Raw genomic sequence first — 22,483 nt, forward strand, 5'->3', positions numbered from 1 at the left:
ATACATTTAAATAGTGATAATACTCATGATTTTTTACAACTTTTGTTTTCTTCATCTCCTAATATATGCAAGGTTTCTCCCTTAGGTGTAAAAATATCTAAGACCTAAATCCATCATCGTCGTCTGATTCCTTCTTGAATCCAAATTGACCTTGGAATGGTAAAGAAGAATATTTTATTTTAAGTGAAGGGAACATTTAGCCGTAATGATTCAGTTGTTTGTGTTTCATTTATTTTCATAGGTCTTTTTTCACGCACAAACTTGAAAGTGCATTTCATTTACTGTTTTATCTCTCTCACCTGATAAAAGCTCATCCTCCAAATTCGCTTTTTCTTGGTTTGCTGAATCTTTCCCTCCCGAAGTATCTAAAAATTAGGAAAGAATCAAACATATTGGTTGTGCTTTGGACTTTTTCTTTAATCAATGAAGGAAAATACATTTATAGAAATTAACCTTTATATAGAACGTCAAATATGATCAAGAATGCTAATTGCACCCTTTTCACCCCTATTTGTCCATGATTGTTACTTTTATTGCTGTTGAGTTATTAAGCATTAGATCATTGAATTAGATGTGGCTGCCTATTGATTCATTTCAAACCAAAATTTAATTAATGAACCAGACTTAAGATTACAATATATTTTTATACCATTTACAGTTTTTTTCTGTACTTGCGGAACTGCCGATCTCTAAATCTTTTATTTTTTTGATTGATGACACCTAAATTTTCTCGAGTCGAAAATTAAAAAAAAGGGGTTTGAATGATCGTCATCACTGTCTTTACGGTCATCAACATCATCATATTATGGCTACTATTTATGTTTTTCAGTATCTTAGATTCTGTTTACTTTTCCCACGACCACCAGGGTCATGTAACCATTGATTACATGAAGTCCATTAGAGATATATTCCTGTTATGAATATGTTTGATTTTAACTTAAGTCAGTCCAACTTACCTGCTACGGACAAAGAAGCATTAAAATCCACTCCGTTATCACTTGAGGTAGCGTCACTTTTGTCTGCCCCTGAAATTATGATGAAAAGTTGTATCTCATCGAAGTTGAGTTAAATGCAGTTTGTAAGCCTTCAGATGTAGGCTTGCAAACTGTCTGAGTGTTGCACTTATTACCGACTTATACCTATTAATTTGTTATCATTGCCATCTGATTCCTTCGTCATTGTAATTTGGCCTCGAATTATATGAAGAAAAGACATTTACCTTTGAACTAAGAACACTTGTAGTTAATGTGATCTATTGTTTGTTTATTTCAATGTTTGTTTCATAGCGTTTGTTGTACTCAATGCCCACTGACTTAATTTATTGCTGTCTCCTTTTTTTTCTTTGTTCCTCTCACCTGAAGAAAGCTCATCACCAAAATCCAGTTTTACTTGGATTCCTGAAACTTTATCTCCTGACGAGTCCAATGAAAAAAAAATGGAAAATGTTTCCAAATCAGGTTAGTGCGGAAGGATACTGAACTGGTAAAGTGGAAACACCCGACCTCGCTTACAGCGTCTAATATACATTTTGACCTTAGTTTTGTTTAATTACTTTTGCTTTTGTTGAGTTCTCAAGCATTAAAGCATTAAACCAGATGTGACTGAGTACTGACTCAAACAAGCATTTATTCAAACTGGCATTTATATAGTCTCAGTATCCTTCTATACTATGCTCATCGTTCAATTCTGTACCTGTTGAAGAGTCCATCTCTGACTCCTTTATCTTTCCTGCCGATAAATCTTCATCTTTTCCCTCGTCTAAAAATGACAAGAAAGGTGGCTTTAGTGATCGTCATCACCATCGGTATCGTCGTCATTATTATCATTATGATGATGATGATTATTATTATCATTGTCATTATCAGTACTGTTATCATCATCGTCATCATCATCTTCGTCACTGTTATCATAAACTATTATCATAATTGTTATCGTTATTATTATTAGACTTAAGATATCGGTCCCAGGACCACCCAGGTGGAGTTACCCCAGTTTATTGTGCGTGGTATTTAACAGAAAACTTGATTGTTGGACTAACAAGATAATTAAGTAGTTGTCCATCATAAGGACAAACCTCTGATGTGATGTATAGTATAAAAATCCAAACCAAAAACCTAACAGACATCGAATTGTTCTTTTTCTCCTTTACCTGATGAACTTTGGTCAGGATGGTCTTGTTTTCCATCGGCTGCTTCAACGTTTGCTTCTTTGGTAACTTAAAATAACAAAGAGTGTTGTAATGTAAAGTCATTTGTAATGAAAATTCGGAAAATTTTTGTTTTCTTTGCTGAAGATATTTGTGGGTTTTTCCCTGGAAGTTTCAATTTTAATACTCAAATAATGAAAGAGACTGAAAAACTAAAAATTTAAAAAATTTCCCTAACTCGTTTTTGCTATTTGGAGCTCACCGAATAATTCTTTTTCGAATTTTGGTACAAATATTGAACAAATAAAACTAACTCAGTCCTTTCAGTCCGTTTCTGACGGTCTACTGACTTCTTTGCATCGCAAAGTTTTTGATGAATCAATCCAAATAATGCAATTTGCTGTTCAAAACTGGACAGTGTCAAGTTCTGCTGCTCTCTTAACAATAGACTTGTATAGTTTTCAAGAAATAGATAGATAAATAGATGAAAACACAAGTGTTAGTGAAGACTACTTAACTATTTGAACACTTAATTACCGGCAACTTGCTATCATTGAAAAAGCGCAAAAAATAATTTCCTGGCGCGACAAGACTAAACATTTTTCGTTTTAATAAATTTAAAAAAACTTGCTGAGCTATTTTTAGAACAGTTAGTTTGGTTGTTTTGTTCATATCGTGAAAAAGGTAGAAGTAATTCATCATTGATCATGATGAATGCCATGAAGTGTAATCATATGTCTCACGATGTAGCCAGTTCCAATACAAATTATTTCTACAGTTGTTAAGAAACGCTCACTAATTCGCGAAATTTATCAGAAAACTTATTTATGGTACAGATTCATACACATTTAACTCACACTTGATACCTGTACCTGTTGATTTGAAACCAGCGACATCAGACTCCTTCTTGAATACAACTTGACATTTCTCAATGTCTAAAGATACTAAGCAAAACAATTTTTTCATTTTGAGTTCAGAGTGTAAAGTACACTAACTCGACTCGCTTACTGCGATTTGATTGTTTCTTTTTGCTTCTTAATCAATGATCAGTTGTTTGTTTATTTCTTGCTCCAGGTCACTTTCCTTCTTAAAAATCTTACAAACTCGAGAAATGCAATTTATTTGCTGTTTTGTTTCCCTCACCTGAAGAAAGCTCGTCATCCAAATCCCGTTTTTCTTGGATTTCCGAGACGCTACTTTCTGACATACCTAAAATAGAAGTCACCTCAGTGTTAGCGTGACTCTTCTGCAAATGAAACTGTGAAGGCGACTGCTTCAAGACTCTTTTGGCTCGAAAAACAAAGATGATCGGAAGGTTTAAAATGTTGCAGACTTATTATTATTATTATCTTCGACACGTTCCTCAAGGCACACACTGTTTAGGCAACTCAAATTTGTATTTTCAAAATCTTTTTTTTTTATTCGAGAGACATCAACCGTTGTTGGTTTATTTAATTTTACCAGTATTTTTATTATTCTTATTGCGGACTCCTCTGGAAAAATCTAAATCTGTCTTTGGTTTGTCTCACATTCTTTACATGTAGCTGAAATTTAAATCGATTTGGAATTTGGTAAATGAATAAAGGGGGTAACTTTCTAAAGAAACTGTGGTGCTACGTTGGTGGGAGAGTATAACAGGGTAGTTTAGTTTTATCAACCGAGTCAATAACGAAAACTGGCCACCGTAGTCATCAACTCGGTTGATAATACTAAATTACCCCGGAACTTGGTAAGCCGCTTTAATTGAAGAGGACAATATGGATTTTAGGTGGTTACTTTAACTTCAAGTGAAACAGAGAGTAAATAGAGAACACCACACGACAACAACAGAATTACCGTGGAAAGTTACTAGGAAGATCAAAATACATTCTCAGGATTCGAAAAAGAAATTTATAATGAAAGTTGTGACGTCACTGTTCAAAGTTCTATTCTATGAATCAAAGCTTTTTAATGCAGCCCATAAATTTTGCAAAACTAATACTTGTTAAGTCCAATATTTTTGTTTGTTTGTTTCATGGTTTTTTTTCTTAACTGAATAATGCCGAAGTGTGGTTCGCCGGCGGGCGTTACCGTGAGTTTTTGAACTCTGTCGATAATGAAACCTCATCGGTAGTTACTGTCTATGATTTTCACGAAGATGGGTAAAAAAATTGAAAATGAATGGTACGCTTTCCAAATGCATCGGATAATTAAGCGAAGAAATTCCGCACGGTGTCAAGGCAGATTTAATTACCATGCACCTGCTTTTTATGTAATGTACATTGCGCGTCGTAAATTCATATTAAAAAACAAAACAAAGCAAAACAACCAAATAAAAACAATACAGCAGACAAGTGTATCTTTCTGCGTTATTACTATCATGATTAAAATCGAGTCTAATGGCCGCTTAATTTATTGTCAGAGAAGTCAATACCCTGAACCACAGATAGTTTTCACCACGACCGTTCTTTTTCCTTAATTTGTGGATGTCATGTATTTCCCATAAAAAAGCTGGGAAGATGTCGACTTTGTAGCCATGGACTTTCGGAGGATAAATCTCCGGCACAAACTGGCTGGTTCCAAAGTTCAATGGATAGCCACGCACGACTGACTCTAAAAGCGGTTAGCTCCGTGAGGTGTGAAACCTATAATTTCCATCCCATTTGTCAATGGCTACGCCGTGGTAGAAATTCATATTTATTCTCGTTAAAAATTAAATGAATTTGTCCGTCTTTCCACTAAGTGCATGCTGTAATTTGTTGAAATATGTGTTTTCTCACCTGAGGAACTCTCGCTCTTCAGACCAAGTTCTTCTTCCGATTGCAAAACTTTATCTTCAGCCATAACTAAAAATAAAACAGAACCAAACCGGTTTGCTTTTGGTAATTGATATTCGTTTCAAAACGATTCTTAATGCAAATGTAAAACTGGAAAACATATCACAGTCAAAAAAACCTTCGGGAAAATTTCAAATGTATCCTTTAATTGTTGATTAACCTAAACCTTCTGGGAAAATAATCAGGATAGATATCAAAATATTTCATTGGACCCGCTGAGACTGAACATGAAGTTCCTAGCTTCAGAATGGGGAATCTTCGAATTTCAACAGTTTCCCAGTAGCGCTCTAACTTGCGACCGTCTCGTTCGCCATGATGAGTTGGATAAAGAACAACTTTAAATCGGGCATCTGAATTTGCACGTATGGTCGTCAATTTGTCTATTTGTGTTCCAACATATTTAACGCACTTGTGTGTTGGTAACGCCAAAATCAATGCACTACAATTAAATTCTTACCTCAATCTCAAAGAAAAATGCTTGGAAAAATATATCCGCGATCAAACTTTCTCTAGCTTCTGAATCTAGATGAAAACGTGATTGTCTCGAAAATGAACATGTAACATACACAGTGATCTTGTACAGACAGGCAGTTATATATGTATGGAGATTGTATGTCATTTGAAAAAAATAGAGCAGGACACGGAAACCAGAACTTCTCGTTTCATTTTTGTATGTCATGATTTTATTATCAAAAAACTTCAATCTTTGCTTTCAAGAAGTGAAAGCCACTGAAAAGCGTGAGGATTTCAATACACGCGGGTAACGACGGTTGATCAACACGATCCCAGATGCGCTGTGTGGCTTTCAATTTGTATATTTGTGTTCCAACATATTTAACGCACTTGTGTGTTGGATAACGCCGAAATCAATGCACTACAACTAAATTCTTACCTCAATCTCAAAGGAAAAATGCGTGGAAAAATATATTCGCGATCAAACTTTCTCTAGCTGCTGATTCTAGATGAAAACATGATTGTCTCTAGAATGAACATGTAACATGCACAGTGTTCTTGTACAGATAGGCAGTTACATATATATAGAGAGATTGCGTGTCATTTGATGAAAATAGAGCAGGACACGGAAACCAGAACTTCTCGTTTCATTTTCGTATGTCATGATTTTATTATCAAAAAACTTCAAGCTTTGCTTTCAAGAAGTGAAAGCCACTGAAAAGTGTGAGGATTTCAATACACGCGGGTAACGACGGTTGATCATCACGATCGAGATGCGCTGCAGCTGTGTAGTAAAGTCAAATGCGACTCACCTGCTCCCTGTGCTAGAAGTACTTGCTACCTATATCACCCCTTTATACCCTGACATCAGAATTCATATTCTCCACACTGTTCTCTATGCATTTCCTGTGACTGACAAGGAGAGTTTGTTTATTGATCAAGAGTTTTCTACCGAGCACGGTTAATTGAAGCTTTCTGAGAATTTTTCTCGTCGCAAAATTTATTTCAATTCCGTCAAGACTAACAATCGTCCGCATTCAGTCGCCATGTTGAATGCAATTTCGTCCCCCGGGGACTTAACGTTTTTCAAAATCCCGGGTTTTTTTTCCAAAACCGTGAAGCCCTTGGGTACAAGATTCTGATACATGAAAAACAACGCATGCATGTCTGGAAATTGCGGGGGCTTTGATTACTCATTTTACTAAAGTTTGTTTTTTATTTAAGGCGTTCAGACAAATTTTGTTTCTTTCTGATCATTATTAGCTAACGAAATGCTCTATTTGGCAGGGATTAAATGGAGAAGTTTGCAGATACTAAGATCAGAAAAATTTGTTTACATTTAACCTGGAAAGGCTTGGACTTAAACTCAACAAAATGCAGCTCAACGGGAATCTTACAGTTAGATAAGCTTCCATTAAACTCCCAAGGTTCTTTCACTTTTACGAATGCACAAAAGGTGTGACGTTATTTTATAATAAATAAACTTCGAAAATGATATCAGCTTCAAAATCATCGTTGGTGTAGGAACCTATTAAAAAATAGGTACCCAATGGGTACTTGTGTCTGCTGCAGTGGAATGGAATCTGCTGTAGGTGCCAATTTTTTGGAATACTGTTAAACTGGCCAGAAACATCTCCCGAAAGGCAGTGCTATAGAATGCTCAAGGCATCACAAAGATGGGGAACTGAAGTGGTGAATGTCCCATGCTCCAGTTGGAGGTAAGGGATCATTAATAGGGAGCTTAAGCAACCACGACGACCTGGGGGACGACGACGGCAGGTATGCGCGGAGAGACTGGACCGAGGACTTCGTTTTAGGCGGGAAAATGAAACTTAAGCAGCGAAGTTGCTCAAGGACGACGACGTTCGATATATTCGTGCAGCCTCGCATTTGTCAAGAAATGACATCGTTTAGAGACGTTCAGAATCTATGTCTTCTCAGTCATGGATTTAATTTTATTGATGATGTGGAACTTTTGATTCTTTATGACATGTTCGAGCCAAGAAATCCGGATTTTCCTTACGAATCTTACGCGGAATTCGACTTAGATGAGATGGTCGAGTCAGAGTGCCTCGCTGAATTTCGTTTCAAGAAAAGAGATGTGTACCGACTTGCCGATGTTCTGCAAATTCCTCAGACCTTACGATGTGACCAGAGGTCGACTTGTGGCGGTGTGGAGGGCTTATGTATGCTTTTGAGACGGTTAAGCTACCCTTGCAGATACGGGGACATGATTCATAGATTTGCCAAGCCAGTCCCTGTCATCAGCATGGTTACAAATAATTTGATCGACTACATATTTGATGTCCATGGCCGACGATTGACCCATTGGAATCCTGAGATCTTGGATCCCGACCACCTTGAGACGTACGCAGCAGCCATTACGGCAAGAGGCTCACCTTTACACAACTGCTTTGGCTTCATCGATGGCACTGTAAGGCCAATTGCTCGACCAGGAGACAATCAGCGTATACTATACAATGGACATAAGAGGGTCCATGCTATCAAGTTTCAGTCTTTTGTGTTACCAAATGGCTTAATTGGAAACATGTATGGTCCCGTAGGTGAACTATGTAGCTATATTTTCGTTATTGCGATTTCAAATAAAAAAAAATTGTCTTTTAAAATAGTAATGAATTACTTTTTGTAACTTTTTTGTATCCTTCGCTTGTTTCAGAAGGCAGAAAGCATGATGCATCAATGCTTGCAGATTCGGGACTGTTGCGAGACCTACAGCAGTACGCCTTTGACCATGGTGGCCAACCAATGTGCCTGTATGGAGATCCCGCGTACCCACTTAGAGTCCATCTTCAGGGTCCGTTCCGATTTGGAGTTTTAACCGATCAAATGAAGGCTTACAATACTGCAATGAGTGCTGTAAGATCTTCTGTTGAATGGCTATTTGGGGACATAATAAACTACTTTAAGTTCTTGGACTTCAAGAAAAATTTAAAAATTGGGCTAAGTAGCATTGGCAAAATGTATATCGTTTCTGCTCTTCTCCAGAATGCCCTTACCTGTCTTTATGGCAACGAAACGGCCACCTTTTTTGATCTTGACCCACCAACACTGGAAGAGTATTTCTCATGAGATTTTCATTTGTTTACTGTTTATTTGCTCTTAAATCAAAAGGAGAGCTCATAACAATAGTCTTCAGCACTTTATAAATATTGTAAAGTTTATAATCGCAATAAGTTTGAAAATGTTTGTGATGAAATAAATATATCTTTAGAACAAATGTTATTAACAAAAGATTTGAAAATATCAAGGGAGGGATGCACAACTTTAACTCAACAATAATGTTCATCAAACAAACTTGTGAAAAAGTTACTTTGGAACATATTTTTGCATAAAAGCTAAAAATGCCTGTGACTGTTACTGCTGTTGATTAATCATCATCATCATCATTTGCTGTTGCTGCTGCTGTTGTTTGACCATGGCGGAGATCAGGTTTTCTTGATTCTGGTTCTTTTCCCTCTCCCTTTCTTTTATGTTCTCCTGCTCTTTCTTCCTTAATTCCAGTTCTTGTTCTTTCAAACCAATCTCTTTATTCGCCCTTTCTTTTAAATATTCCACAGTATCTGATGTGCTCCTTCGACTTTTCTTGTTCAGGTTCTTTGGTACTGAGTCATCACTTTCCTTTTTTCTTTTCGCAGTTTGCCCCATACGTTCTAGAGCCTTCTTTCGCATGTCTTCTGCTGCTGCCTTGTCATTCTGGTTGTCACTCTCCAACTTTTCTTTAGCAGCTTTTTCCTTCTCAAGGATTTCTTCTAAGAGATAATCAAGCTCTGAAGTTTCAACTTGAATGTCGCTAGCTTTCTCTTCACTCTTTAGTTTTGCAGCCATTTTCTTGGTAAGGAGGTTGTAGCGGTCTCGTACGGACCTTGCAGTCACCCGGAACTTTGGACATGAATTTTCGTTTAACTTTTCTGCCAAAGATTCCCAGGCCTGCCCCCTTTCTGGACTTCTGATTTTAAATTGGTAGGGCTCGATCTGAAGAACCTCTCGACACATAACGATATCGTGGTCATTACTCCACACGAAATTTGGATTTCTGCCAAAGTAGATAAGAAAAGGATTTGTGAGTGATTGTGCTAAATAAAAATTTAATTAATCCACTATTTGATATTATAAAATCTTTTCATATTACTTTGCTGTTAAAAGAGCTAAATTTTAAGGGAAAATTTACCGCAATAAAAAAGATCGAAAGCAATGCAAATTATTTTATTTCCGACCTCCTACATTTGCAATTTGTTCTGCGAGTTCTTTCACGGCGATACGTGTATTTTTAATTTCCGCTGTAAATATTTAGAATACTAGACTTTGAGGAGATTATTTCGCATTTCTTTTACCCGCCGTAAATATTAAGAACACTAGATTTTACGGAGATTATTTCCCATTTAACATTAAGGGGTGTAACTCATAAACAAACCTGATGTTGCACCAGATAAATGCAGGATTCAGGTTTGAATAAGGTTGCTTTCTACTTCACGCAAGCAAAACGACAACAATACATTTACAAACAATCGGCGGTCAGCCTAGAATGCCGAGCCTTTAAGATTATTTTCTCTTCACATTCACGGCCAAGGGAATCTTTTTTTAGCCGGATAGTTAGTGAAATATTTCGAAAATAAAGTTACAAAACCAGAGAGGGAAAAAGGCTTGAGTAATGTAAACACGCAATCTGATGAAAACCCTCGACGCTTTTAGTTAAGTAAAAGATCGAATCTACAAGTTACCTACTTTATATTTTCTTGCACCCGAATTCACAAGTATATAGTACTGCTATCTAAAACTTTTCATTCAAAAATAATCACAATCAGCATTCTTTCACAAAATTCCGTCAATAAATTGCTTACGTGTTTGCTTTCTCTCCAGTTTTCACACTTGCCGCCATCTGTGCAAAAAAGGAAAACTTAAAATAAGCCGTTTGTGATAATTAACCCGAACATAAGAGCTTAAAACAACGGCACAAGACAATAAAAACTCCAACCAGTTATCAAATTTGGCAAATGGTAGTAAGTTCGTACCTTTTAGTGCTCAATTCAACTCAAGTTTCTTCCCACGTTCACGACGACGTGAAACAACTCTTTCTGACGTCGAATAAAGGGGTAAGTTTCTAAAGAAACTGTGGTGCTGCGTCGGTGGGAGAGTAAAGCAGGTAATTTAGTGTTAACAACTGGGTTGAAAACGTAAATTAGCCACCGTAAAGAGTAAAAAAGCTGACGTTTCGAGCGTTAGCCCTTCGTCAGAGCGATTAGAGGAATTGTGGGTTGTGTGTGGATTTATACGTAGAAGGTGGAGCTACGCCATTGGTGGGAATATTGTGACGAGAAAACAGGAATAGATTAGTTGAATGAAAAGCGCTCGTTGATTCCGTGGGGATTAAGGGTGCCGATTTGAAATATAAATTTTTGTTCTAGTGTTTTACGGCTTTCTAGTGTTTTACGGCTTTTACGAAAGCCGTAAAACACTAGAACAAAAATTTATATTTCAAATCGGCACCCTTAATCCCCACGGAATCAACGAGCGCTTTTCATTCAACTAATCTATTCCTGTTTTCTCGTCACAATATTCCCACCAATGGCGTAGCTCCACCTTCTACGTATAAATCCACACACAACCCACAATTCCTCTAATCGCTCTGACGAAGGGCTAACGCTCGAAACGTCAGCTTTTTTACTCTTTCTGACGTCGTCGACGCAAATTTCCCTTTCGTAAACGGTCGTTGCCATTTGAAACGGTCGATGCCATTTCTCAGAACGGTCGTTGCCATTTGAAACGGTCGATGCCATTTCTCGGAACGGTCGTTGCCATTGAAAACGGTTGATGCCATTTCTCATGACGTTCGATGCCATCGTAAAGGTCGATGCCAAGAAGGAACCGATATTTCCGACTCTCTCCGACGACATGCGTGACAATCAGAGCAATGCGTGACTAGCTTTCCCACAAACCACCGCGATTTTTATCAAATCAAAATGGCGGACAAACCCGACAATTTTCTCAAAGATCTAATATCTTCAGCTATAAAAGAAGTCGAATCGAAAAGAAAATCTTTTGAATCGACCCAAATTACAAAGGAGAGTTTTCTGGCTTCGCTTCCAGATGATTCATTTTACTACCTGAAGGCAATTTCAGGAAATGGAGAAAAGTTCAAAGTGCACTTTTTGACCGAAGATATAACGAAAGAAAACCTGGAGCAATGGATATCCGAATATGAAGTGATAAACAGCATCTCAGTGAAGTTAAAGACAAAGAAGGCACCAACAAGCGGCTATGTGTTGCAAAACTACTATAGATGCCAACACAACACTCGCAACTGGAGTCCAAGTAAAGATCCACAGCAGAAATTGTACTTGAATCCATCTGCCAGAGTAAAGAACACCAATTGCCCCTTTCAGATGATAGTCAAAATAGACAGCGACGGATGTTGTTCTGTGGGCATAGAGTGGGACCACAACCATTCACTTGAAACTCTGGAGACCTCTAATTTCCGTGACCTTTCTCCTGAGTGCACAGAAAGGGTTTTGAAGCTGTTTGAAAGTGGGCATACACCAGCAACCGCAAGGCAATAGTACTTGAAAGAACTCAAAGAATCATGTCAGGATGAATTGGAATTTCACAGGAAAAAGGCCAATTGGGCAGTTATGCCAAGAAAAAGGGACTTTAGTAACCTCTACACGCAATTTGGTAAGGATAGGTATGGTGGACAGGGCGTTATGATGTTTGAAAGACTTGCTGAAAGGCTTGAACAATACAAGAAAGACAACCCTGAAGCTACTACTTGTCACCAGATATATGAAGGTGATAATACACCTCTTATAATTGCTATTGTAACGCCTCTCATGAACCGTGCACACAAGGAAGTGCAGCAGTCTGGTGAGATGGTTTTTGTTGATGCTACTTCTAATACAGAAGAGCACAATCTTAAAGTGTTTTTAATGTGCACAAACAATGTATCTGGAGCACTTCCACTTGGCATCTTGATCACCAGTGATGAGCAGGAGCATACACTTAAACAGGGCTTTGAAATGCTTCGGTCCTGTTTACCAGAGTATGCATTCAATGATTGTGGTCGGGAACAAGGCCCCCAAGTCATCCTTACAGACAACTGTAAAGAGGAAAGAAATGCTCTGAAGTCTGTTTGGCCAACATCTGTTTTACTTCTTTGCATCTTCCACATGCTCCAACAGCTTTGGAGATGGCTTCACAAGAGCAAGAACATATCAGCCAAGCAGATAGACATGACGAGCCAGAGCAAACCGGATGTTAAAAAATTCGTGGGGTTTGGTTGCTATGGTGTGACGTCATGATTCGGCTCAGAAGCTATCATCGCTTTCGATTTGTGGTTTCAACAGGGGAGCGTTCGGTGATTACCTTAACACCGTTGTGTACAACCTCCAATGGCGTCAATCCTGTTTATTTTGAGGGGCTGGATTTTTCTTTTGACTTTTCTTGAGGTTGAATTTCAGACATTACTCGCAAGAGCGGGAAATTTGTTCTCATTTCGATCAGGTGCTGTGCGGCATGGATGCCTTCGATATTCGAAGAGCAAAATAGCTGCACTCCACGAGCGATTCGAGGGACTGGTATCTCCTGAATTCCAAAATATGCGGCATTCCTGTAGGAAAATTCATGTCGAGTAGCCCTTTGGTGTCAAGCTTTCCAAAAGAATTTAACACAGTGCAACTCTCGAATCTTAAAAATGGCGGGCACTTGGATCGACGACTAGTTCACAAAGAAGAGGTATTCATAGCCTCTTCTTTCGGCGTTGTTTCCGCGATACTTCGGCAAAAACTAAAAGCGGGCGAAGAAGAAAAGTACAGTTGGTTGGTTGATGGCATCAACAGCCTAAATATTGGCCAAGATAATGAAGATTGCCAAACAGCGACTGACAAACGTGACAACAACAAGGACAAAATTCATGACCCTGTACAAACAGTATTTGGAGTCGATTCAAGGTCAGCCATATCCAAAGAGGATATCGAGAAGAGTCAAGATGAAAATCTTAAGCTTAAGGCTGAACTTGAAGTTGCGCTTTCCCAGTTAGAGGCCCTTCGAGATGAGGTGAAAAACGGCGGTCAATCGACGCTGAGCTCAGGCACACAGGACCCGGCAAAGGACAACCCGGACAGTACAGTACAAGCGATATGTGGACCTTGATCGGCGATGTTTGCGATAAGTTCCAGGTGCCTCTTGCATCTTTATTCGCCGATCAGGTGGACCAGAATGTTGAAGTGGCTAAAGTGATGAGCGATATCGCAGAACAGCTGCTGAGAAAAAAAGACCCGAAGCAAGCCCTGGAAGCAATTGACTGACTTAGTGTGATAAGGAAAGTAAACAATATTGTTGCACATGAAAAGTAACTAAGGAATGTTACCAAAGAACAATGCACGAGTAAGAAAAGTCTGGTTCACTTTTCATTTTTTCAGCAGATCTACTTGTTCATTATCTGGATTGAAATCATTGCGTTGAAGTCCTGGCATAGTTGTATGCCTGAGTGCTTCTGGGATATATAACATAATAAGTATTTTGGTTCGCACATGGTAAATCGAAGTTCTAGTGAGTGTTATATATCCTCTTTGGTTCACCCAGGTTGAAGTCCTGGTATAATTGTATGCCTGAGTGCTTCTGGGATATATAACATGAGCAGTACTTTTGGTTCGCACATGGTATCGAAGTTCTAGCAAGTGTTATATATCCTCTCTGGTTCACCCAGGTTGAAGTCCTGGCATAATTGTATGCCTGAGTGCTTCTGGGATATATAACATAACAAGTACTTTGGTTCGCACATGGTTTTGAAGTTCTAGCAAGTGTAATATATCCTCTTTGGTTCACCCAGGTTGAAGTCCTGGCATAGTTGTATGCCTGAGTGCTTCTGGGATATATAACATAATAAGTATTTTGGTTCGCACAAGATATTGAAGTTCTAGCAAGTGTTATATATCCTCTTTGGTTCACCCAGGTTGAAGTCCTGGCATAATTGTATGCCTGAGTGCTTCTGGGATATATAACATAATAAGTACTTTGGTTCGCACATGGTTTTGAAGTTCTAGCAAGTGTTATATATCCTCTTTGGTTCACCCAAGTTGAAGTCCTGGCATAGTTGTATGCCTGAGTGCTTCTGGGATATATAGCATAATAAGTATTTTGGTTCGCGTGTGTTGGGTAAGACATGGTTATAGCCAACTTCAATCCTCTGGTTGGCTATCTACCAGCTCATATCCAATGCGTACTCGTGGAATAATTGTTAAGTATTTCTGTTAGATTATGGTATGGGAGAACCTGGAAAATGATGTTATTCCCTCACGATGCTAGCTTTCATTACTATTATCAGAATACCCTTTCCATCATAGCGGCTATTCGGCTATTTTTTTAACGTAAGAATACCCTCTTTGAATAAACAAACAAATAATTGTTCAATAAGTTCCAAATTTATTCATCATCCAATTTTCTTTTTTTTTTTTCGTGGGGGGGGGGGGGGGATCATTTCAAATAATATGGAATTGTAATACGGAAACGTGGTGCCGAAAACAAAAAGCAAAAGGGGGCGAGAACCAATGATTCAAAAAAAAAAAAAACCGTAGCGTACTTATTCAACTTATGTAGTTCGGTCGATTAACACACTCGCAGGCATTCCTACTGATCGATAACGTTACCAAGTGTTTTCACTTCGCGTGTGAAAGCTTGCCTCAGTGGGAACTTTAGCATCATATAGTGGGTGGGAGAGAGCGGGCTTTGGATGTGTCCTATTTCAGTCGTGTACTGGTTGAAATAAAAGAAAATGCAGTATGATAGACGGCTGGCTTTTAAAATATAAAGTGTTGCGACTTCAGCCTGGGAAATTGTTGAATACACTGCGATAATTTCGTACCGTGTAAAACGACCCGAAGTGTATACTGTAAAATTCTGGTTAGATTATCTACCTGCAGACAAAACAATCCGGTTATAGGCCCCCCGATAACCCCGCTTCCCCCCTCTGCTGGATGACAGTGCTAACTGGAAATTTTGCTTTAATATGACTTTAAATTAAAAACGAATTTAGATCAACATTACCATAGCTTGTTTCTAAACGCTTTTCAATCCGCTAAACCTACCCAAAACCCTTTACAAAGTTTTATTATATGGCTGCGATAGCACGCGCGCTCATGATCAGATTGGTTAATTAGCGGTCCGTAATCCCTTGGTAAACGCCCACGGGCATAGCAGATTTTTTCCGCCACGGTTTTGGTTTACAAAACCTAGCGAACTTACTTTCGCAGAAAGGAACTTCGTTAAAAAAGCAAGGAATTGAACAAAAAACGTATCTCTTCTTTAACTATGCGTTCTGAAAAAACATTTCTTTTCTGAATTTTATTATCCTGACGAAATTGTGACGGAAAATGAAGGCAATGTATAAGTTCACTCTATTTCACGCGCTTTACCTATTTGAAGCCATATTATAAAAAAAAACTTAATAACCTTGTTTGCTCGGGCTTTACTGTAAAATTCCATACTATGATTTCGGGCTGAAATTTTGATTTATGGACCTCGCCCAGAGGCTCGGTTCATAAAGCAAAAATTTCATCCCTCAGTCTGGAATTTTACAGTTAAGCCCTCGCGCCCGGTTATTAAGTAGTTAGTATTAGCCAAGGACTTATAACCGAAATTTTACAGTATCAAAAATTTAACATGCTGAATTCGCACTACTTCACGGTTTAAACGGCTAAATTTCGCCGTCAAACTCCGCAACGTTCTCATTTTGATCGACATACGCGTTTCGTTTGTAGTCGTAGCGTAAGAGTGTTGCGTGCATTAATCGAAGGCAAAAGTCGTGGCGTCCGGTTCGTCCCTTGTTCATTTCAGGCAGACTTAAAAAAGGGGGAATTTCGCGTGAGTGTTAAAAATGACCCAAAATGACGAAATCCGAGATTCGTTCAACAAAAAGGGTCTATTATACTCTTTCTTAGTATCGATTTGCTGGCACGTACGTATTTGTCTGGCGGTTTACGGTCCAGAAAATAGAGCGGTTTCAGAAAAGGAAAGCTGACTTGGAAAGTCAGCAAATAAAGTCGGCTCGTCCGCTTTCGCTTTTGTTCCCGGCCTATTGATAAAAATCAAAGAGCCAAAATACGTCATTCACTCCAAACGTGGCATACATTCACTGACACGTTTTTAATTACCAAAATAGAAATTTTAATTATAAACGCTCACTCTCGTTTCAGGATTATAACACGCTCGCGCGAAAGTTCGCACTTTCAGCGTAACATAAATGATCAGTAGCAGGGATATTGTTACAATGGAATGTTGCAAGCTGCTGGACGTCAAGCTGAGATCGTGGAGTAAAACTCCTCGATCTCAGCAGGATCCAAAGCTCTTTTTTCGGTTGCTAAGAACGTCTGGCTCGTCATGCCTATATTCTCACCCTTTTCAAGAGGCCCTTATATGCCGAGACAAAACAAGATTTTGAGAACTGCTTCAGTGAACTTTTGAATGATGGCCGTTGCAAGAAATACCCAAATCTAGTCAGCTATTTGCAAAATCTATACAATGACAAAGAATCTTTTGCTCTATGCTTTAGAACTGAACTGCCTGTTAGAGGTAACCACACCAACAATTTTGCAGAGGCTCAGTTTTTGGTTCTTAAGGATGTAATTCTGCAGCGCACCAAAGAGTACAACGTTGTTGGGCTTCTAGACAAGCTGACTATTGATCTAGAAGATCACTACAAGAATAAGCTCCTTAGTATTGCTGATGGGAGTTTTGATGGCGTGTACAGACATCAATTCTTTGGCAAAGGGAAAGACGGAAGCACAGGGTTTAAAGTCCCCGATAAAAAAAGATCTTGATGCCTACCTCTCAACTGTAGAGAACTTTGGCAATAATGTATTCAAAGTTGGAAGCTCTTCAGATAGCAGTCACAGGTCAGTAGTATTTTTTCTTAGCCATCACAATAGCATAACACTCTGATGGTACAAGAGGGCATGTGTGGGTGGGCATTATTTTCCTATCTTTCCCCCATTGTCTGATTCAAATTATCTTGATAGGGGAAGCAGTGCAAGGGGGGGGGGAGGGGGCAGTGTTTCTAGGCTCCTCCCCTTTGGAGCAAAAATACATAAAACATGGGTACATAACATGCATAACATATGAGATACATGTAATTCCTGCAGTTCCTCCATATGTTGCATTCCAAGGATGTTGATTTAGCATAAGGAAGACCAAAACATGAGTAATATATTGTCCAGGGGGTGGGGTACCTTTAGTAATTTCCCTTCTTGGCAGGGTATTGAGTTTTTTATTGCAGAGTAAGAGCAAGTCCTTACTCTGCTGTTAGGAATATTTCCATTAATATCTTAGTGGATCAACCAGTTGAAGGTCTAGAATGTATCTATTACAGATTGAAAAAACAAAAATTCCAGTTGTATTGAGATATTTATGAATTGTCTCATTGGTTCTTTGTCAGTTATACAGTGGACATGACTCTTGGGATATGTACCTGCATGGTTGGTAAAGATGGGAGCCCATGCAAACACCAGTATGTCCTGTGGGTGGCAAATCTAGCAGACTGCATAAACTTCATTCCAGTCAGTAATCCACATGAGAGGCAGAAATTGGCCTGGCTAGTAATAGGAAAGACACTTCCTGTTGCTTGTTATAAGCCATTACGCTCTAGTGATGCTGGACAAACATCACAAACTGATGGTTCTAATGGTTTTGTAACAGAGGCATCCACTAGTATGGAAACAGCACAACAAGGGCCAAACTGCTCAACTGCTGAACCAATACAGAGCAATGATGATGAGGATGAACGTTCCACTGAACCAATACAGAGCAATGATGATGATGAGGATGATTCCATTGCAAATGCTGAACAATTGTTGAGAAACTCTTGTGAACAAATAATTCAAAAGCTCCAAAGCTCAAGAGACCTTAATTTGGCTAAAGTTGTAATCAGGTTCGCAAAAAGGGTAACATCCTTAACCGCTGCTAGATCTATGCATTCTAATTTGGCAAGCGCTCTTTTTTCTTTTGGGTCCAGTGAGGTGAAAAAAACCAGAAATGGAAAAAAGATCCGAGTCCAGCCCAACAGAAAACGAAAGTGTGGTAGTGGAAGCCGTCAGGTTGTATCAAAAGGATGACCAGTACAACTACAAGAACCAACCTCCAAGAGGAAGCGCACCCATGACTTGGCTAAAGCAGTACAAACAAACACTAAAAGTAGTAAGAAGCCTGGGTCCCATACTATGAAATCCAAGACAAAGTACATGCAAAGGAAAAAAATAGGAAAACAGAGAAATCTTAGTGAATAAACAATGAAATGTTTGCATAATGTTTAACATAGAGGGAAATTCACTTAAGGCAAATTGCCTAGATTAGAAACCTCTCTCCTTGGATATGCCCCTGAACAACAAGGTTATTAAAAAGATTGAGGTTTTGACATTGTAAATAAGTTTTAATTCATTCTTTCCTGTTAAAGTCTAACACAACATTGTAATGATTTAAAATTTGGTTTGAACAGTAACATGATGTACATGTGCTGCAATGAACACAATTAATTTCAAAAATCGATAATAATAATTTAAAAACAAAAACAATTATGTATTATAGATTGATCCAATAGTCCTATCAAATCATCTCCAGTTAAAATCACTAAATGCAGGATAGGTTAATTAAACATGTGACTTTTGGTGTCTTATAAGATTTCGTTTCTCTGCAAAAGTCTTTTGACAATGATCACACTTGTAGCTGTCTTTATGTTTCTTGTCTTTATGCCTCTTTAGCTTTTGCTCATGATCAAACAATTCATTGCATTCCTCGCAAATGCACTCATGACAACCTTTCTGGTGGTATTTGAAGTCCTTCTCCCTTGTGAACTGGGTGCTGCAGGTTGGACATTTTTTTATCTCTGCTATTTCCATATCAAGGTCTTCCCTCAAGCTCTGTGCTTTATCTTTCCAGTCCTACGAAGATAATAGCATGATGTTTTAAAAGGGGGGAAATATATTAAGGAACAATCGTGTATTTTTGATCCCCCTATTTTTCATATAAACTAGATTACAAAGACAGTTTTTTTCACCCTCTATCATAATTTTTTGAGGACAATACCCCCTTGCCCCCCCCCCCCCTTTCCTCAAAACCTGGATCCGCCACATGTAGGTTATTTCTAATTAAAATTTAGGTTAAATTAATTGGTACATTATAATGGACCTTGCTATCCCCTAGGTATATTTAAGAGTTCTGTCTGGAAAAATAACAAGTCTGAATATTATATTACAAAATTGACATTCAGCTTGAGGTCCTAGCTTGATTCAAGATCAACATTCATAACCTAAAATACTTTTAATTGGAAAGTTTGACGAGAACATTTACACTCTCGGTCCTTACAAAGTTAGCCACGTAAACCACATAGCAGTCCACTGAAATGGGGCAGGGTTAATACACAAACATTCGCAATGTTAGAAGTTTCTAACTAACCTTTCGTCTGTCTGTCGGTAATTTCTTCCTGCCAACCACTTTGGAAACCTGCCCGATTCCTGCCCCCTTTCCAAGTTGTTCCTTGACATCTGGCTGTGGAATGATACAAAGTACGAGGAAACTATATCAGCTTATATCGAATGTAATTTCAAGGCCTACAAGAATAACGAATACAAGTGCAACACTTATAGATAAGATATTTGTTAATGAAATAAACGAAAATTTTAGATGCGGTTTATTTTCACTGATATTTCTGATCACTTAATCTTAATTACTTGTAATCGGATGTAAAGGATGTAAGGGAAACAACATGTTTTAGACTATTTGAACAAACACTTTATCCAGGCTGAAAATGATTGAATATTTCGGGAAATACAAAACAAACTCACCGCAACTGACTGCATAAAGGAGTTCCACCCCGTTGGCTTCTTAATTGATTTTTGTTTTGTTTCTGCACAAGAAGAATGGGTTCGTTAGTTTCAGCTGGCTCAACTCTCGCGCATGTGGATTGCTCCGCCATCTTATAAACAACACTGCCCGGAAGTGACGTCCGAGCGTGCCAACAGCGTACGAGCTATTCACGAGGGCTGTCGTCTGCTCGGCTAGTTTTAGAAATGGCATCGACCGTTTCAAATGGCAACGACCGTTCTGAGAAATGGCATCGACCGTTTCAAATGGCAACGACCGTTTACGAAAGGGAAATTTGCGTCGGTAACCTGTCGGTAGCTTGTCGGTAGCTTGTCGGTAGCTTGTCCGTGAAACGTTAACACAAACCTTAATGTTTTCTCTCGGTTTTCGCTTGATACAACATGTGTAATACGTTGACAATTGACTTTCAAGATTTGGTGGCTCCTAAAGGAGCCGTTTTGTGAGTGGTGAAATATACAAGATACTTCACTCGTAGAATCGTGATTTTAGCGGCGCGCGCCTAAATCAATTATCGCATCACGCATCCAAGTCTAATTATCAAATTGTTGCGTATAGTAATTTATTACTTAACATAACGAGTAAAAAGATTCACAATTGTATCATTTATTAAACTTGAAATTGGAAATAGCAATTCATCCCAAACCTGCAAGATAGAGGATGATGTTAGCAACACAAATGCACAAGGTAAACATCATAACAACATTTTGGAAGAAACGTTTCTTTACATACTTTCAACTTTGCCGTCGATCGGTAAGTAAGTGAAGTCTGTCGAGTCATACATCACCATTACGGATTGTTATGTCACGTTAACTGTTCGTTTTTAACACAATTTTTCTTTTTTCTTAACCTGTCGGTAACCTGTTGGTTAGCTGTCGGTAGACTGTCGGTAACCTGTCGGCCGACAGTTGACCGACAGTCGGCCGACAGGTTTTTTGGGGAGCTCTTCTTCACAATTACCAAAGACATTATGGCACCCACTGGTTCTTCCAGAAAATATGGTGGGATTGCTCTTTTTATTGTATGTTAGAAATTTTTTTTTTTTAATTAATTAGAATGATTTGAGTGGTACAGCTCTGTATGTTTATTTTTTTTCTCCATTTATTCTTGAAATTTTAGAGCAAGCAAGAAGAATTGCTAGAGTTTGTTGAAAAGGTATTGTAACCAATTTTTCTCTTACTTTTTGCTTAAAAAGGGGGAATCTGACTTTTTAGAATGAATATTATTTAGCACAGTGGTTTGTACACCAAACTCTGGACTGAAGGGTATGGGTTTGAACTTTGAATAACTCTTTACACCCTAACATCAGTATGCATAATCTCCATACTGTTCTCTATACATTTCCTAGGGTGCTGAATGGGAGAATATGTATAATAATCAATAGTTTCTTTTGTTGGTTATCATTTCCTTCATTCATGTGACCCTATTATTTGAACTAAAATATATTTTCACAAAAAAACGACACCACAATTATTTGAACATACTGGGTTACAAAATACGAAAGTAGGAGTGAAAGCAAATTTTGGGTGGCTTGCCACTGTTTAGCTGATGCATGCTGACATAAGCTCTTAAATACTTCATACAGAGACAGATCATTTGCAGTTGCAGAAAACAATCGTGTTGTGAAGCTGAAATGTTAACAGTTTACTTCGCGAAATAAAGTGTTAAGCAATATTTCAAAAGTGTTGATTAAACATACATCTTTTACTGCTGTAATAAACAACGGAGGTATCGGAAGAGGCACTAAGGAGAAAAATATGAGAAAATTCAGATTCCATCTTCAAAATTCGAGTGACTATCTCACTTTCCTAGTCTGGTTGCAGATTCCCTATCAATCTAACTCTTTTTCAAAAATTATTCGCAAATTTTATTCGACCACATCGCCTGACGAAGACTAGCAGTAAGACAATGGAAAAGTCGCGATCTCAGTAAGTTGATAATGACTTCTTATCATAAGACAAACGATTCAAAGTTTATTTACTGTATTATAACCACGCTTTACAAACACGTCTATGGCAGCAACTTTCTTTTCAAAACGAAAATTGATGTAACGAAAGTTCATTTTTCGCATGTTTTATGAAGGTCACACCTGAAAACTCAACTCCTTGAAGAATGATTTTCAAGGAATTTTTTTTTTCATTTCTTCATTTCATTATTTGATGTATTTGTTTATTTCATCTGAGTTCTG

The 22,483-nt window shown here is 38.2% G+C and overlaps 4 protein-coding genes, 1 long non-coding RNA gene and 2 pseudogenes across 7 annotated transcripts in view; 3 read left to right on the forward strand and 4 right to left on the reverse strand.

The window, feature by feature from the left end:
• LOC149042582 (uncharacterized) overlaps positions 1-3,112 on the reverse strand; it is a 39,206-nt gene extending 36,094 nt beyond the window's left edge. Inside the window, exons 1-6 of the mRNA XM_089213618.1 lie at positions 3,019-3,112; positions 2,150-2,215; positions 1,693-1,758; positions 1,356-1,412; positions 957-1,025; positions 300-365 (exon numbers count right to left, since the gene is read on the reverse strand). Coding sequence (XP_089069744.1) covers positions 300-365; positions 957-1,025; positions 1,356-1,412; positions 1,693-1,758; positions 2,150-2,215; positions 3,019-3,112 — 418 coding nt within the window. The remainder of the gene's footprint in view (positions 1-299; positions 366-956; positions 1,026-1,355; positions 1,413-1,692; positions 1,759-2,149; positions 2,216-3,018) is intronic.
• A 177-nt stretch (positions 3,113-3,289) lies between these two features.
• On the reverse strand, positions 3,290-5,561 carry LOC149042584 (uncharacterized). The gene is made up of 3 exons (XR_016188674.1): positions 5,420-5,561; positions 4,906-4,971; positions 3,290-3,355 (listed from the first exon to the last, which is right to left on the reverse strand). It is a non-coding gene; the product is annotated as an uncharacterized LOC149042584 (long non-coding RNA).
• A 1,582-nt stretch (positions 5,562-7,143) lies between these two features.
• LOC149042585 (uncharacterized) lies at positions 7,144-8,653 on the forward strand. Its single transcript, XM_089211567.1, has 2 exons — positions 7,144-7,979; positions 8,093-8,653. The coding sequence occupies exons 1-2, from the start codon at positions 7,241-7,243 to the stop codon at positions 8,503-8,505; spliced, it is 1,152 nt and encodes a 383-aa protein (XP_089067693.1). The 5' UTR covers positions 7,144-7,240; the 3' UTR covers positions 8,506-8,653.
• Positions 8,654-8,740: 87 nt separating this feature from the next.
• On the reverse strand, positions 8,741-10,511 carry LOC149042586 (uncharacterized). The gene is made up of 2 exons (XM_089211568.1): positions 10,275-10,511; positions 8,741-9,469 (listed from the first exon to the last, which is right to left on the reverse strand). Exons 1-2 carry the CDS (start codon positions 10,310-10,312, stop codon positions 8,791-8,793), a joined length of 717 nt encoding a protein of 238 aa, XP_089067694.1. The 5' UTR covers positions 10,313-10,511; the 3' UTR covers positions 8,741-8,790.
• A 2,236-nt stretch (positions 10,512-12,747) lies between these two features.
• Positions 12,748-15,210, forward strand: LOC149042587 (uncharacterized; annotated as a pseudogene). Its single transcript, XR_016188216.1, has one exon. The product of XR_016188216.1 is annotated as an uncharacterized LOC149042587 (transcript).
• A 1,602-nt stretch (positions 15,211-16,812) lies between these two features.
• On the forward strand, positions 16,813-19,357 carry LOC149042588 (uncharacterized). Its single transcript, XM_089213156.1, has 2 exons — positions 16,813-17,318; positions 17,858-19,357. The coding sequence occupies exons 1-2, from the start codon at positions 17,149-17,151 to the stop codon at positions 18,531-18,533; spliced, it is 846 nt and encodes a 281-aa protein (XP_089069282.1). The 5' UTR covers positions 16,813-17,148; the 3' UTR covers positions 18,534-19,357.
• Positions 18,827-20,580, reverse strand: LOC149042589 (uncharacterized; annotated as a pseudogene). Its single transcript, XR_016188675.1, has 4 exons — positions 20,521-20,580; positions 20,259-20,479; positions 19,870-19,962; positions 18,827-19,355 (listed from the first exon to the last, which is right to left on the reverse strand). The product of XR_016188675.1 is annotated as an uncharacterized LOC149042589 (transcript).
• Between the last annotated feature and the right edge of the window lie 1,903 nt (positions 20,581-22,483).

Source organism: Pocillopora damicornis, chromosome 7 (assembly GCF_964200805.1).
Source record: "Pocillopora damicornis chromosome 7, jaPocDami1.2, whole genome shotgun sequence".
Classification (NCBI taxonomy): Eukaryota; Metazoa; Cnidaria; class Anthozoa; order Scleractinia; family Pocilloporidae; genus Pocillopora; species Pocillopora damicornis.

Bases quoted from the DNA above. Each gene is read 5' to 3' on its own strand.
- LOC149042586 (XM_089211568.1), bottom strand. From the start codon at position 10,312: ATGGCGGCAAGTGTGAAAACTGGAGAGAAAGCAAACAC. The intron at 9,470-10,274 runs GTAAGCAATTTA...CTACTTTGGCAG, and splicing joins ACTGGAGAGAAAGCAAACAC to AAATCCAAATTTCGTGTGGA.
- LOC149042585 (XM_089211567.1), top strand. From the start codon at position 7,241: ATGAAACTTAAGCAGCGAAGTTGCTCAAGGACGACGACGTTCGATATA. The intron at 7,980-8,092 runs GTGAACTATGTA...CGCTTGTTTCAG, and splicing joins AAACATGTATGGTCCCGTAG to AAGGCAGAAAGCATGATGCA.
- LOC149042588 (XM_089213156.1), top strand. From the start codon at position 17,149: ATGGGAGTTTTGATGGCGTGTACAGACATCAATTCTTTGGCAAAGGGA. The intron at 17,319-17,857 runs GTCAGTAGTATT...GTTCTTTGTCAG, and splicing joins TCTTCAGATAGCAGTCACAG to TTATACAGTGGACATGACTC.